Consider the following 17,664-nt stretch of genomic DNA (forward strand, 5'->3'; position numbering starts at 1 on the left):
ACTCACACATGCTTAAGGGTAAACTGTACTTGTATCTCCCACTCCCGTTCCTATTCTCATTTGCCTCTCAGCTCTGCCTTATCTGACAGAGAATCATAGTCTTAAGGTGCTACTGTTATTGATGGTAATGTATCCATCCTTCTAGCAAACTCAGTTGGGAAAAATTGATAATTCTTGGCATAAGATGATTAGACAATATAAAATGTTTTGAGTGCACACTCTAGACCCATGACTCGCTGTCCTCTTCTTTTATATTTATTTTTTCTGAAAACACTTTCAGCACCATCTAACATAAATCTGTTTTACATCTCTTGCCACTAAAATTGAAGTTCTCTGAGAATAAGGAATGTTTCTCTCTTATTCACTGCTACATGAACCAATGCCTGGCACAGAGGCATCCAAATATTTATGAAATTAATGACTTAAATATGTAATCATTTACAAACTGTACACACACCCACACTTTCTCTTTATATCTCACTTTACAGATAATCTTTATGTAGATTATGCAAATATCTATATGCCAACACACTCAAGAATATTTAAGATTTTCCACTTTTACTAAATAGCAATAACTAACTCAAAATTATACAATGAACAATTAAAATTGAGAATGTGAAGAACACTGAGGGAAAAAATACATTTTATATGATGTTATTGTAGGGCAAGTCCCCAAAAGATCTTGGCAACCCAGCTCTTCCTCGCTTTCTCACTTGTAAATCTCAGAATAACTGTAGAATGATGTGCTGGAAATGCAAGAAATATGAAGGAATTGCCAGTAAAGCCAAGCTCTGTTCCCACAGCTCCTAGAACAGGATGTCTTGCAATGCTTTAGCACAGCTCATCAAGTTGCTCCTAGGTATAAAACCCAGGGCAGAGCAGGCTTTCAGAGTTCCTCAGCTGTGGTGCAACATGAATGACGTGCACGTGAGACTCCATCCATCCTGGGCAGCTATCCTAAGCTTTGGGGGATGAGCTTGCCATGAATCCTTAGGTGTCTATTGTCCCTTGCTGCCTGTCTGTGAGTAATAAAGTTGCTTCCCTAAACTTATTGTGAGTGTTCTGTCTCACCAGACTCATGCCAGTGGATTGATACTGGTACACAGTATTGGCAAGGTGTTTACAGTCCTCCCCTGGGATTGACACCAGTGCACAGTGAAACTGCATCATAAAATTATCAAATATATAAAACAAAATTAAGATACTGAAATAAGCTACTTATCTTCTATCACCAGTACTAAGCATAGTGCCCAACTTATAGGCATTTGTGGAAGATTATTATAAAGGCCACAAATGAGTAACTCCTTCCCATGTCCAGACTCCTTTGCAATGTGACCTTGCTACTTCTCACCAGGAAATTGAGTCTATTTTTCCATTCTTTTGAATCTGGCTGGCCTTGTGACTTGCTTTGACTAACACAAGGTGGCAGAAGTATCACTGTATGAGTTCTTGGGCATAGGGCTTAAGAGGTATTGCAAGTTCTACTCTTTTCTTTTTGGGACCCTAAGCCATCATGATGTGAAGAATCATAGTCTAATTCTTGGAAGATGAAAGGCCATGTAGAAAAAGATAAGAAATTCCAGCTATCAGCCTGAACTGCCACACAGGTCTGTCAGAATAATTTGAATCCCCAAGCTCTAATCTAGTACTGAATGACCCTCACTGCATGAACAATATCAGCAGAAAAAGTGCCCCGACTGTCAACCCACAGAATAAAGAGAAACGGTAAGTCAATATTGCCTTAAGCCACTAAATTTTGAGAAGATTTGTTACAAAGCAATTCAGACACAGACACAGCATCTAATAAATGTGCATGGAAGAAAGAAAGAAGGAAGAGATGACAGATTCCTCTAACAAATTGCTAATTCAAAGAATACCTAGTTTCCTCATAAATAGTAGTAACTTAAGAGTTTTTCATCCTCTACAATCATATATTACTGCTCTGAGAAGTTATAAGATAGCTTCAATCAGCACTAAGAAACTTAAATTTTGGATTCCCCATGTAAGCAGCAAAGCTATCCCCATGTAAGCAGCAAAGCTATGGTATCTAAGCAACTCTAGGGAAAAAAAAAACATATTTGTTTTTTAAATTTTTTATTTTTAATTATTATGGATACAGGAAAGTTGCACATATTTATGGGGTATATGTTATAATTTGATACAAACATACAAAATGTAATGATCAAATCAGGGTATTTGGGATATCTATCACCTCAAACATTTTATCATTTCTTTGTGTTAGGAACATTCCAATTTTTGAAGTCACGGAGACAGAGACTAGAATGATGGTAGTTACCAGAAGATGGAAAAACTAGTGGGGATGCGGGGATTAAGAGGGGATGGTTAATGGGTATAAAAATACAGTTAGGAAGAATAACATCTAGCGTTCAGCAGCACAATCGAGTGACTATGGTTAATAATTTATTGTTTTAGGGTACATGTGCACAATGTGCAGGTTAGTTACATATGTATACATGTGCCATGCTGGTGCGCTGCACCCACTAACTTGTCATCTAGCATTAGGTATATCTCCCAATGCTATCCCTCCCCCCAAAGTATAATAATAATAAATGAAAAAAAGAAAAGAAAAAAATGTAATAAAACCAAAAAAATAATAATTTATTGTATATTTCAAAACAAGGAAAAATAATTTTATAAGCATTACATCCTTATTAAACAGCCACCTAGTTATGACCTCCTCAGAACTAGAATGTCTCATCTTTCTCTTTCTTCAGTGGACAGATATCAGAGGGCCTCAGAATCATATGCTATATATTCCCAACCAATGTGCCAGATCTAACGAAGCAAGATCTCTAGGAGTGACAGCACTTTATTATTTAAAAGAACACTCCAATTGGTGTTGGGGTAGAGAATGAGACTGATAATGGAAAACAAAATAATCTTCAACTTTATTTTTAAAGTTTTATTACTTCAATTAAAAAACTTGAAAAGATAAAATGTTAGCTGTCAATTCTGGGTAGTATATACAAAAAGTTTATTATTTTTAGGCTTTTTGTATTAGAAAATTTTCTGAAGAAAAAATAAAGCAGAAGGAACAAGAATGATAACAGAAGAAAAAGGCACCTGTGGGAAGGTGAACATTTGAATACCCAGGACAGATACCACCAAATGCTAGTGAAGCTGGTAAAGATATTTAGCTAGAAATCTATAAAGCTTGCTAAAGGCTAAATGTGGGCTAACGTGAGAGTGTGAAGCCCCTGGTAGCTCCAGACATAGCAAGGCTGAAACCCTCTTGCACAGGGAAGACTGGGGAAGGTCCTGAGAAAGCTTCGATTCTAATGGTGACAGGTAGAGAGGAAAGAAAAATCACTGCTGAAATCCACTTCAGACCTATCTCCCCTATAGAACCAAAGCCTTAATCTTCAGAGGCAAGGGCAACAAAATTATAGCTATGTAGTGTACTGGTGGAAGCCCACTGAAGACGGGAGAAATGGAACAGATGAAAGCCTTAGTCTGAAGGAGGGACAGGAATACCTGCCAGGCCCAACATTCTGAGAGAGGATCAGAAACCTTGAGGCCCAAATTTACAGTATGCCTAGAAAGGAAACTTAATTGGAACATCAGAGAATATCCCCTTCCTTACCTGCCCCCTCACCTTCACCTCAAGGCCAATCTAACAAGGGTTGAGTAAAGATAACGCTGAAATACAGGTGGGAAAGCTATAAGAAACACATTGTCTTTGGGGAGCTGCACAAAGGGAAGATCCAAATCTAAGTGGGGAGACCTAAAGCCAAATGGAACACAAACGTGAAACCCAACCCAGCTCCTGACCAGAACAGCTCAATCCTGCATACATGAAAGGCATGGCCTACACTAAAGGCAGGGTCAAGGCTCCTACACAAAATGTTGAGCTTTTAACAACAACGAAAATCACAAGACGTCCAAGAAGTCAATGGAACAAAAGTCTGAAGAGACAAATCAATCAACAATTTCAAAATCAGATGTAAAAAAGAAGTTGAAACTTTCAGGAGGGAATTTAAAATAATGATTAACATGTTAAATGCTCTAATGAAAAAAGTAGAACATATGAGTGATCAGAAAGGCAAATTCATCACACATGTTAAAACTGTAAGAAGGAGCCAAATGGCAATGATAGAAACTAAAAGCACTGTAACAGAAATAAAGAATGCCTTCAACAGAGTCACAAGTAAACTTGATATAGCCAAAGAAAGAACTGGCTGGCTGGGTGCAGTGGCTCATGCCTGTAATCCCAGCACTATGGGAGGCTGAGGTGGATGGATTGCCTGGGGTCAGGAGTTCGAGACCAGCCTGACCAACATGGAGAAACCATGTCTCTACTAAAAATACAAAAACTAGCCGGGCATGGTGGTGTGTGCCTGTAATCCCAGCTACTTGGGGGCTGAGGCAAGAGAATCGCTTGAACCCAGGAGGCGGAGGCTGCAGTGAGCTGAGATTGCACCACTGCACTCAAGACTGGGTGACAGAGCGAGATTCTGCCTCAAAAAAAAAAAAAAAAGAATTGGTTAACTACAAGGCAGGTCAATAGAAATTATTCAAATTGAATTTAAGAAGAAAATGTAGTACAGAAAGAAAGGAAAAAATCCAAAAAGCAAACAACAGCAAGAAACTGAGCAGAACACTCAGGAGCTGTGGGATAGTACCACACATGGGAAACATCATGAGTGCCTAAAGGGAGAAATATGCCTCAGGACAAAGACAAAGAGGAAAGGCAGGACTGCCATCCCCAGTCTTGGAAATTCTAACTCTGCTCTGTAACTTGAAGAGGAGAGAACACCTCCAAATTCATTCTAGGAGGCCAGCATTACCTCAATACCAAAACAAGACAAGGATACAACAAAAAAAGAAAACTATATGCCAATATCACTAATAAACACAGATGTAAAAATCCTCAACAACATATTAGCAAAATGAATTCAGCAACAACTTAAAAAGATCATGCACCATGATCAAGTGAGATTCATCCCAGGGATACAGGATAGTTCAATACACAAATCGATAAATGTAATACACCATATTAAAAGAACCAAGAACACAAAAACCATATGATAATTTAAATATGTGCTACAAAGGCATTTGATGAAATTCAACATCTCTTTCTGACAAGTCCCTCCCCCCCGACAAACTAGGTATAGAGGGAACATACCTCAAAATAATTAAGGCCATATATGACAGATCCACAGCTAATATCATATGGAAACAGGGAATAATTGAAAGCCATCCCTCAAAGATCTGGAACAAGACAAGAATGCCCCCTTTCACTATTTTTATTCAGCATAATACTAGAAGCCTTAGCCAGAGTAATAAGGCAAGAGAAATAAATAAAGGACATCCAAATTGGAAAGGAAGAAGTAAAATTACCCTTGTTTGCAAACAATATGATCTTATATTAGAAAAACCTAAAGACTCCACCAAAAAACTGTTTGAACCAATAAATGAATTCAGTAAAGTTGCAAGATATAAAATCAATATACAAAATTCAGTACTATTTATATACACAAATAGCAAACAACATTCTGAAAATGTTACAATAGTTACAAATAATATAAAATACCTAGGAATTAATTTAACCAAAAAAGTGAAAGACCTACATTAATACAAAGAAAACTACAACACTGATGAAAGGAATCGAAGAGAACACCAAAAAATGGAAAGATATTCCATGTTCATGGAAGAATTCATAATTCAGACAAATGCACCAATGGAACAGAATAGAGAACTCAGATGTAAATCTACACATTTGGAACCAACTCATCTTCGACAAACATGCCAGGATCATACACTGGGGCAAGGACAATCTTTTCAATATGAAAACTGAACAACCATAATGCAGAAGAATGAAACTAACTAGACCACTATCTCTCACCATATACAAATATCAAATCAAAATTGATTGAAGACTCAAATATAAGACCCAAAACTATGAAATGACTAGAGGAAAATATTGAAGAAATGCTCCAGGACATTGGTCTGGGCAAAAATTTTTTGTGTAAGACTTCAAAAGCACAGGCAACACAATTAAAAATAGACAAGTGGAGTTAACATCAAGCTAAAAATCTTCTACACGGCAAAGGAAACTATCAACACAGTGAAGAGCCAATCCACAGAATGGGAGAAAATATTTGACAAATACCCATCTGACAAGGGATTAATATCAGAATACATAAGGAACTTAAACATACCCTTTATCACCACTCCTATTCAACATAGTCCTGAAAGTCCTGGCCAGAGCAACCAGGCAAGAGAAAGAAATAAAAGGCATCCAAATAGGAAAAGAGAAAGCAAACTATACCTGTTTGCAGACAACATGATTCCGTATCTAGACAATCCCATAGTCTCTGCACAAAAGCTCCTTGATCTGATAAACAACTTCAGCAAAGTTTCAGGATACAAAATCAATGTACAAAAATCACTAGCATTTTTATACAGCAACAACATCCAAACTGGCAGCCAAATCAGGAATGTAATCCCATTTACAACTGCCACAAAAATAAAATACTAATGACCACAACTAACTAGGGAGGTGAATCTCTACAATGAGAACTATTAATACAAAACACTGCTCAAGGAAATCAGAGATGACACAAACAAATGGAAAAACATTCCAGGTTCACAGGCTGGAACAATCAATATTGTTAAAATAGCCACACTGCCAAAACAATTTACAGATTCAAGGCTATTCCTATCAAACTACCAATGACATTCTTCACAGAATGAGAGAAAGCTATTTTAAATTTTATATGGAACAAAAGAGCCTGAATAGTCAAGGCAATCCTAAGCAAAAAGAACAAAGCTGAAGGTTACAGTAACCAAAACAGCATGGTACTGGCATAAAAACAGACATACAGAGCAATAGAACAGAATAGAGAGCCCAGAAATAATGTCACACACCTGCAGCCATCTGATTTTTGACAAAGCTGACAAAAGCAAGCAATGGGGAAAGAACTCCCTATTCAATAAATGGTGCTGGGAAAACTGGCTAGCCATATGCAGAAGACTGAAACTGGACTCCTTCATTATGCCATATAAAAAATCAACTCAAAACGGATTAAAGCCTTAAATGTGAAGCCTAAAATTATAAAAACCCTCAGAAGATAACCTAGGAAATACCATTCTGGACATGGGCCCTGGCAAAGATTTCATGACGAAGACACCAAAAGCAATTGCAACAAAAACAAAAATTGACAAATGGGACCTAATTAAACTAAAGAACTTCTGCACAGCAAAAGAAATTATCAACAGATTAAACATGCAACCTCCGGAATGGGAGAAAATATTTGCAAACTATGTATCTGACAAAGGTCTAATATCCAGAATCTACAAGGAACTTAAATTTACAAGCAAAAAATAAACAGCCCCATTAAAAAGTGAGTGAAGGCTGGACGCAGTGGCTCACGCCTGTAATCCCAGCACTTTGGGAGGCTGAGGCAGGCGGATCACGAGGTCAAAAGATCAAGACCATCCTGGCCAACATGCTGATACCCCATCTCCACTAAAAATACAAAAATTAGCCGGGCATGTTGGTGGATGCCTGTAATCCCAGCTACTTGGGAGGCTGAGGCAGGAGAATTGCTTGAACCCAAGAGGCGGAGGTTGCAGTGAGCCGAGATCGCGCCACTGCACTCCAGCCTGGCGATAGAGCAAGACTCTGTCTAAAATAAATAAATAAATAAAGTCAGCAAAGGACATGAACACTTTTCAAAAGAAGACATATGATATCACCAAAAAGCATATGAAAATATGCTCAATATTACTAATCATTAGAGAAATGCAGATCAAAACCACAATGAGATACCATCTTGTATCAGTCAGAATGGTAACTATTAAAAAGTCAAAAAATAACAAGATTCTGGTGAGGTTGCAGAAAATAGTGAATGCACATACACTGCCGGTGGTACTGTAAACTAGTTCATTTAAAGCAGTGTGGCAATCCTCAAAGAACCTGAAATAGAACTACCATTTGACCCAGCAATCCCATAACTGGGTATATACCCAGAAGAATATAAATTGCTCTACTATAAAAACACATGCACGCATATGTTCACTGCAACACTTTTCACAAAGCAAAAACATGGAAATCAACCTGAATGCCCATCAATAGTAAAATGGATAAAGAAAATGTGGTACATATACACCATGAAATACTACACAGTGCATGCTGGGCTTAATTCCTAGGTGATAGGTTGATAGGTGCAGCAAACCACCATGGCATACATTTACCTATGTAACAAACCTGCACATCCTGCACATGTACACCAGAACTTAAAAAATTAAAAATAAACCCTTCCTCTAATATGACAGTTAATAGTGGAAGACCAAATGCTTTCTCTGCAAATCAGGAAAAAGGCAAGGATATCTTCCCTCACTACTCCCCATTCAACATTGACTAGAAGTCTTAATCATTAAAATAAGGTTAAAAAAAATAAATGGCATATAGGTTGAAAAAGAAGAAAAACACTGATGAAAGAAATCAAAGGATGTCTAAATAAATCAAGAGACCTAATTTTCAATTGGAAGACTGAATATTTTTAAGATGTTCTCCCTCAAATTTAATTTATATGTTCAATGTAATCTCAATCAAAATGCCAGCAAAAGTTTTTGTAGATACAGACAAGCCGATTTTAAAGTTCACAAGAAGAGACAAAGGAATTAGATTAGCTAAAACAATTCTGAAAAAGAATAACAAAGCTGGAGGACTAACACAACCTGATCTCAAGGCTATAAAGGTAGAGTAATCAAGCAGTGTAGTATTGATGTTGGGATAGACAGATCAATGGCACAGAAAAGCAAAGCCAGAAATAGACCCATACAAATACAGTCAATTATATTTTACAAGTGGATAAAACAAATTCAATGGAGAAGGATAGTCTTTTAAACAAATGTTAAAACAACTAGATATCCATATGTAGAAAAATAAATCTCAACATCTATCTCACAAGTTGCACAAACCTTAAATGGATCATAAACCTATGTGTAAACATAAAACTATAAAATACCTAGAATAAAATCTGCATGACCTTGAGATTGGTGATGAGTTTTTAGATATAATACGAAAAATATAATCTATAAACAAAAAAATGATGAACTGGACTTAATCAAAATTAAAAACTCTTCCTCTGCAAAACACATTAAGAGAATTACAAGATAATTCACAAACTGGTAGAATATGTTTGTAAATCATGTATCTCATAAATGATTTATATCTAGGACATAAAAAGAATTCTGAAAACTAAACAAAAAAAGTTCACCAAAAAGAAACTTATGAAAAGCCAGACAACTTCATTAGTCATTAGAGAAATGCAAATTAAAACCACAATGAGATACCACTGTGTACCCAGAACAGCTATAATAAAAAAAACTGACATTAACAAATGGTGGTTAGGATTTAGAGCTGCAAAATTATCTTTCCTGGCTAAGGGGAATGAAAAATTGTACAGCCACTTTGAGAGACAGTTTGGTATAGTTTATTATGAAGTTAAACACTGACTTACCATACAACTCAGCAATAGAACTTCCAGGCATTTATCCAAGTGAATTGAAAACATATGTTCCTACAAGAATCTGTATGTGAATGTGATGGTACTAAGGTGACTGACAGATGACTCTGTGTGATTGTTGAAACCCAACATTGTACATCACAGATGATACTTTTCAAAAAGACATCTGACTAGATTGTGAAATAAAAAATATGTTCACAGAAGGCAAAGCTCAATATATATGAAGAAAAAGTCTCTTCAAAATTAATCAGAAAGGTCCAATTCATTCCCGTATGAAATCCCAACATGTTTCATGGAACCTGGCCAACTAATTCTAAAATTAACATGGCTACATATCATGCAAGAACAGCCAAGGTATTTAGAAAAACAAAAATTAAGAAGCAGAGTTGTACTACCAGATATCAAAATATATTTTAAAGCTACAGCAATTAAAATGATGTTATTTTTGTGTCGAATAGACATATATATCACTGCAACAGAATGGAAAGTCTAAAAACATATACATGTCTATATGAAAAATTAGCATATGATGGAGTAGAATAAAGACTTGACTGTTCAACAAAGTATGTGAAGACCAATAATTTTTCATATGGAAAAAACAGAATTATATCTCTACCCCGTAGTATATTCAAATAAATTCCAGATGGATTAAAAACCAAAACAAAAAATAGAACTTCAACTCTTACATGAGAATGTCCTTATAACAGCATAAAGGAAATCGTTAAGGTAAAGTTGAGTAAATCTGACTATATCACAAGTAATATTTGTAAAAGATGTCATAAACAATTTTTTAAAAAAATCAGAAGACCAGAAATGCACTAGGAGAAGATACTGCGAAGTATGGAAGAAAATATTAGTATTCAAAATATATTAAAAACACCTATAAACCAATGAGAATAAAAGAATCCAATTCAAAAATAGGCAAAGGCTACGGACAGGCAATTTACAAATATATTTGTAAGGTTTTAATTAGATTAAATATTAGTATATAAATCTTAATAATTTGGGAAATGCAAATTAAAGCACTCTATGTTGGGAAGACAGTAGTAACAAAGCATAGTCCTTCCTCTAATGGCCATTATATTCATACGCATGTGTGTGTGTGTGTGTGTGCATGTATGTGCTCTGAAAGTGTTAAATAAACTTGAGGAGATACAGTAATAAGTGCTATGAAATCATTAAAACAGAAAAATGTGATAGTGTCATAGCAACGGCAGGCTAGAGGAACGGGAACAATACAGCACATACCAGATACCTGAAAGAAAAGTAGTCAGGTCTCAAAAGAAAGAGTTAACAGTATTCCAACACCATGCTTTGCACTTTGATCTAGTACTGTATATATTATCAGTATGTTGAGTAAATCAGATTTCTTAATTGCAAATTCTTAGCAAATATTATACACATTATTGAAGTATGTTTTTGTTTTTTATCCAAGTTTTAAATTTGTGCCAGATATAAGGCAAAGAATTATAGACATCATACCCCCAGAAGAGACAGAATCCCAATATATTTTTCCACATGAAATTCACATTTGTTAAGTTAAAAAAAGTTAGATAACTATTCTGGTGAAAATTAATATTTAAATCTAGTAAGACGATTATCATAATAATTGTTTTTTTCTACAGCCAAAAGTAACCTTGGAAAAAACAAGCACATACCTGAATATAATGGCGAAGAACATACAGAATTTCCTCATTTTGAGCTTTTTCAGACAATACTTTGTGAAATGCACTAAATGTTCTAGTACCCATTTCGGCATAGAGAATCACCACTGGTAAGTTCTCTTTGTTTGTAGGAAATTTGTGATCTCCTTTAAATAGATAAGGTCTAGTCCTAAGATAAAAGCAAAACACAAAGTTTGAAAAAACTGAAAGTTAATGGCATATCAATTCTGTATAATTGCTGCTTATCAAACAATTCATAATATACATAATCACAGAAAAAGAATTTAAATTTCCTGTGATGACTTTGTACACATAACTTGAACTAAATGACAGAAAAGAAAGAAAAGAATTTGGTTAACCCAAATCTAATATTAAAAATACTTTATTTCCCAACAAGGTTTATTATCTTTAAACAATAACATATAATGGCAGCACAATTTTCAGTGAAATAAAATTTATATTTTATGCAGTTAGGTTATAATTTTTCATTACAGCTCATATTTCCTGAAAACAAGGTACAAATATTTAAGGAACAAAGCAAAAGTACTACCTTATTCAGATTATCAGCACTTAGTATGAACAAGTACTCATCAAATCCCCAAGTATAAGCAAAGAAACCAGGACTCTTATGGTCTAGCATTATCATCAGAAACAGACTTTAACTGACTTCTTATTTGCCAGGCACTGTGCTAGGTTCTTTACACTCATTAGTAAATTCTATTTCACAAGAAAAATTAGGCAGCTACCATCACTGAAACTTTTAAGTTTCTGGGGCTCAGATAAGTTAACTATTCAGGAAAAGATCAAATGGAAAGCCAGAATTTCAACTCATGTTTATGGAATTCCAAAGCCCATATGTTTTGGCAATATACACAGGTAGAAAGCAAACCAAGAGATAAGGAAGTTCAGAGTAACAAGGATGTTGAGAAATAACCTTTTATTTAGTGAATTCTGATCTCTACAATCATTCAGTCAATTACTACCTTTGGATAACAAATGTTAAGGACAGAAGAAAAAAGGTATGAGTAACATTCCTACAGCATGTTAGTGAAAAGAAGGTGGGTTTTGAGATCAGGCAGAATTGGATTCAATTCTAGCTTAACTACTTACTGACTCAACATATTCTAAATCAAAATCATTCAAGCATTCAATCTTATTGACTAACAGAATAATTTGAGAGATTTCCACAGTTATTTGGCTTAGAATTTGTGCCATTACTCAACAGCAATATAGAAATGTGTTTATTAAAAGTCTGTAAAATTATAACATTCAAGCATCCTTATATTAGTTTACAGAAATGCACTAGGAGAAGACGTACAGTATGTAAACCCTTCCACTTTTTAAATAAACTTTTCATTCAAGTATAAAATCATCACACATTTATCCACTTTAATTTGATTACTGGTATTCACGATGTGATTTTTAAAATACTACTGTCAATGCTTGGACAGCTGAAGCATAAAGTAAATAGAATCTTAGCCCCAAATAGAATTTCACTTCATTATTAATCTTCTGTAACCGATGAAGAGACATGAATGTGCAAAACAAGAGACACTGAATTTGCTGTCTTTCTTCATGAGATGCTATTAATAAATGCTAAAAGGATACAAAATCATACTTCACTTTGAAAAGAGAAGTGAAAGAGATTCTTGCATGAAACTATTAAAATTATTCTCATAAATTTTAACTGAAATCTTGGAACTCAAATGTCACTTATATAGCAGCTGGATTATCATTTTATAAACCTGATTTTATCAAATCAGTATCATAGAAGTACATTTAGTAATTTATATAAGAAATCTTAAATTTTAATTTAAGTCTGAAAAATTCTTCCTTCAAAGAATTTACTACTGTTGAAAACTAGAAAGGCGGCCAGGCGCGGTGGCTCAGGCCTGAAATCCCAGCACTTAGGGAGGCCGAGGTGGGCGGATCATGAGGTCAGGATATCGAGACCATCCTGGCTAACATGGTGAAACCCTGTCTGTACCAAAAATACAAAAAATTAGCCGGGCGTGGTGGCAGATGCCTGTAGTCCCAGCTACTTGGGAGGCTGAGGCAGGAGAATGGCATGAACCCAGGAGGTGGAGCTTGCAGTGAGCCGAGATCGCATCACTGCACTCCAGTCTGGCCAACAGAGCAAGACTCCGTCTCAAAAAAAAAAAAAAAAAAGAAAACTAGAAAGGCTGCCAATAAAACTATGCTAGGAGATAAATATTGAGGTTGAATATAAAAGGAAAAATTAGAGGAAATAGAATAGACTTTACACACAAAGGTAAGGGCTCTCTACCATTTGCTGAGTCTGTAATCAACAGTACCTTCCTTCCTGTATCTATAGACACATAACTTTCAAAATTTGCTTTTATGATTAATTCAGGAACTGCTTGGATATATCATAGGTAGAAAAATTATACCTATAGAGGATGGCTGGATAAGAGGAAAATGATCTTTGAAAATTAAATAATTATATTTAAAAGTAGCAATTTACTGAATTGACTAAGGTGTTAAAGAGAATTAATACAAATTAGCATTAGTAAACATTTTAGAAGTAGAGTATAAAACTTCAGCTTTCTGAAGACAATTTTGGAGTATACATTTTAATATACATGTACTTACCTAGAGATTTTAGTTCTAGAAATTTAAGAAAATAACCAAGGTAACTATGCAAAGATATATGTACAAGGAAGTTCAATTAGATATTGTTTACTGTAAACTACCTATATATACACCACAAGGAGTGGAATAATGAAACTTATTTATTCATTTCATTATGGTATCATTCACTCAATATTTTTCAGCATCTACTACATGGTAGGTGAACTTTTTGGGAACTGGAGTAAAGGTCACCCTTGTTATGCAGATAACTTGGCTGCATTGTGCTTATGCCCTAGGGATCTGTGGAAGTTTGAACTTAAGAGGGATGACTTAAGACGTTTGGTGGAAGAAATTTCGAAGCAGCAAAGTATTCAAGAAGTGACCTGGCTGCTTCTAACAACATATGTTCAGATGTGGGAGCAAAGAAATGGCTTTAAGTTGGAATTCATATTTAAGAGGGAAGCAGAACATAAAACTTTGAAAAATTTGCAGCCCTAGCCAGAAAAGAAAAAGTCCATTTTCAGGGGAAGAATCTAAGTGGGCTATTGGGCAACCATTTGCTAGAGAGATTTGCATGACTAAAAGGGAGCCAGGAGCTGACAGCCAAGACAATGAAAAAAAGGCCTGGAAGGTATTTCAGAGATATATGAGGCAGCCCCTCTCATCATACACTCCAAGGCCTAAAAGGAAAGAATGCTCACTGCCCTGTGCCATGCCAGCAGGTTGCAACTTGCATCCAGCTGCTCCAGTTCCAGCCTCGGCTCAAAGGGGCACAGGTAAAGCTCAGGTCACAGCTCCAGAGGGCACAAGCCATAAGCCCTGGCAGTTTATACATGGTCTCATGTCTGCAGATGCTCAGGAGGCAAGCATGAAGGAGGCTTGGAGGCCTCCATCTAGATTTCAGAGGATGTATGGAAAAGCCTGGTGCCCAGGCAGGAGCCTGCCACACAGGCAAGGCCCCCACAGATATTCTACTAGGGCAGTGCATAGAGGAAATGTGGGGTTGGAACCCCCACACAGAGTCCCCACCTGGATACTGCCTAGTGGAGCTAGTGGAGGGGGGGCTGCAACCCTTCAGAACCAAGGATGGTAGATTCACCAGCAGCTTGCACCTTGTGCCTGGAAAACCCAAAGGTACTCAACCCCAACCCATGACAGCAGCCACGTGGGTTGTATCCTGCAAAGTTAGAGCGCTGGAGCTGCCCAAGGTCTAGGGAGCCCATCGGGATGTACATCACGATGTGGGACATGGAGTCAAGGATTACATGACAGCTTTAAGATTTAGTGCCTGTCTACTGTGTTTCAGACTTGCATGGGGCCTGCTACTCTTTTCTTTTGGCCGATTTCTCCCTTTGGTAACGGGAATGTTTACCCAATGCCTGCACCATCTCTGTACCTTGGAAGTAAATAACTTGTTTTGATTTTACAGGCTCATAAGTGGAAGCAGATGAGTCTCAGATGGCACTTAGGACATTGGACTTGATGTTGGAATGAGTTAAGACATGGGGAAGAAATTACTGTAATTTGCAATGTGAGAAGGACATGAGATTTTGGGGGCTAGGAAAAGAATGATATAGTTTGGGTATTTGTCCCCTCCAAATCGCATGTTGAAATGCAATTCCCAGGGGCCCCCCTTACTCTCTTGCTCATGCTCTATGTGACGTGCCTGTTCCAGCTTCGCCTTCTGTCATGGCTGTAAGGTTCCTGAGGCTCTCACCAGAAGCCAAGCAGATGTTAATGCCATGTTTGTACAGACTGCAGAACCATAAACCAACTAAACCTCTTTTACTTATAAATTACCCAGCCTCAGGTATTTCTTTATAGTAACACAGAAACAGCCTAACACATAAAATCGGTACATACCAGTAATTTTATTTATTTACATGTAAGAATACAATAACTTTGTGGGAGAAGGATCTAAGATACCCTTTATAGTACAATAAATTTTTTTAAGTATGTCTGTATATGAATATATGCATTAAAAAAGAACATATACTAAACTGTTAGCAGAATTATAGGCTATTTTCCCTTTCTACTTTGCATTTTTCTAAAGTATTTGAATTCTTTTATAATGACCATATGGGATTTTTTTAACTTTAAACATACAGCTTTCCATTTGGGACAAAAGTTTAAAGCCACAAAAAAGATGGTCATATTGATTTGAAGTGGCATTTGGAGAGCAGTCCCTGACACTAAATTTTACAGTATCTCCAAAAATATTTACAAAGACTCAGAGAAAAATTCTTAATGAAGTTGCAAACTAAAAATAACTTTGTATCATAAATTGGGAGTAAAGTCTACTAACTATAAAACCTATGCTGTTCAACTAGAATCATAACTGACAGTCAACTACCACTTAGAACAAGAACACGCTAGTAAAAAAAGAATAGTAAACTGATTCTTCATCTCTCCCTATTTCCTATTCCCTGGTTCAAAAATCTATGGTCTGGAACTGCCCCAAAACTTTATAGACATAATACTAAAATGTGAATGAAGGTCAGGAGTGGTAGCTCATGTCTGTAATCCCAGCACTCTGAGAGGCTGAGGCAGGCAGATTGCTTGAGCTCAGGAATTCGAGTCCAGCCTGGGCAACATAGCAAGACCCCGTCTCTACAAAAAATACAAAAATTAGCTGAGCATGGTGGTTTGCACCTGTAGTCCCATCTACTCAGGAGGCTGAGGCAGAAGTACAACTTGAGCCTGGGAAGCAGAAGTTGCAGTAAGCCAAGACTGCACCACTGCACTCTAGCCTGGGCACTAGAGCGAGACCTTGTCTCAAAAAAATAAATAAATAAAACAAAATAAAATATGAGTTATATATCTGGGGGAAAGTGACAGCAATCATTACCATCCTAAATGAGTATAACTTTCTCCCAGTGGTCACTCTACTTTCCAACATGTGAATAAAACTACTGTTAAGAAGAATTTTACGAAACTGGGACAATGAGAATATCACATAGTAAAGAAAGGCAACAATGATTACCTAAATATGTTATAATTGAAAAAAAAAACAAAAAACCCACAAAAAACCAAGTGTTTAGCTCAACCACAGACAGAAGAAAATATATAAATGCAAAACGTATTAGATTAGAATAAAAAAGCAGAAAAAATTTATCAGTCATTTCTTTAAAAAAAGATAAAAACCTAATCTGGAAAAACTGAAAGAAAATGAAAACTAAAGAAAATCTAGGAAGGAGAAACATATCTACAGAGAGGAAAAAATTAAAATATTTATATTACTATACATAACCTATGTAAAAACATAAATTATATGCTTAAATAAGAAAAAAAACCATTGACCAATATTGATAAGATGTCACAAACCCAAGAGTATATGCCTAAAGTTCACAAAAGGAAAAAAAAATTAACTTTGCCCTACATAGAGACAGAGAGGGGGAGAATGTTTCTGTCAGGCTGTAGAATTGTTTTACCCTACTTACAAGCTAATAAGTTAGCTTTTCATTGTTTCATGGATTCTGGCAAAAGACAGACTTCTGAGTCAGAAACAAAGAGCTTGATTACTTGTGGCACAGCAAGCAACATGAACATTAGTATGTTTACATGGGTTCCTCATGGGCCCACATTCCATAGGGAGAAGTATGATGGACCCACAAGAATTCTACCCAGGCAGTGGGTATGGATCACATCTAAAGAACACTGAATGTGGGAAACCCATCATTTAATAACAAGCAGTAAGTTGCCCTTTGTCCCAGGGAGAAACACTCACTTATCCCTCAAAGTCACTCACTGAAAACACCCCGAGAAAAGGCCATGGTAAAGAGCAGTCAGGGCCTCACACGGTCTTGGCATAGTCAGTTTGTCTCTATTCACACTTATCAGGGAATGGGTCTATAATATGTACATCTAAAGGAGTAAACCAGACTGTCAGATGGGCAAGTGCAAATTACGTT

General features: G+C 36.3%; 1 protein-coding gene across 4 annotated transcripts in view; it reads right to left on the reverse strand.

Annotated features, from left to right (window-relative positions):
- The window catches only part of UGGT2 (UDP-glucose glycoprotein glucosyltransferase 2), a 252,929-nt gene that overhangs the window by 201,292 nt on the left and 33,973 nt on the right, over positions 1-17,664 (reverse strand). For all 4 annotated transcript variants that reach the window (XM_063792284.1, XM_001139906.6, XM_016925458.4 and 1 more), the window contains exon 5: positions 11,156-11,330. In XM_063792284.1, coding sequence (XP_063648354.1) covers positions 11,156-11,330 — 175 coding nt within the window. The remainder of the gene's footprint in view (positions 1-11,155; positions 11,331-17,664) is intronic.

This window comes from Pan troglodytes, chromosome 14 (genome assembly GCF_028858775.2).
Source record: "Pan troglodytes isolate AG18354 chromosome 14, NHGRI_mPanTro3-v2.0_pri, whole genome shotgun sequence".
Lineage (NCBI taxonomy): Eukaryota > Metazoa > Chordata > Mammalia > Primates > Hominidae > Pan > Pan troglodytes.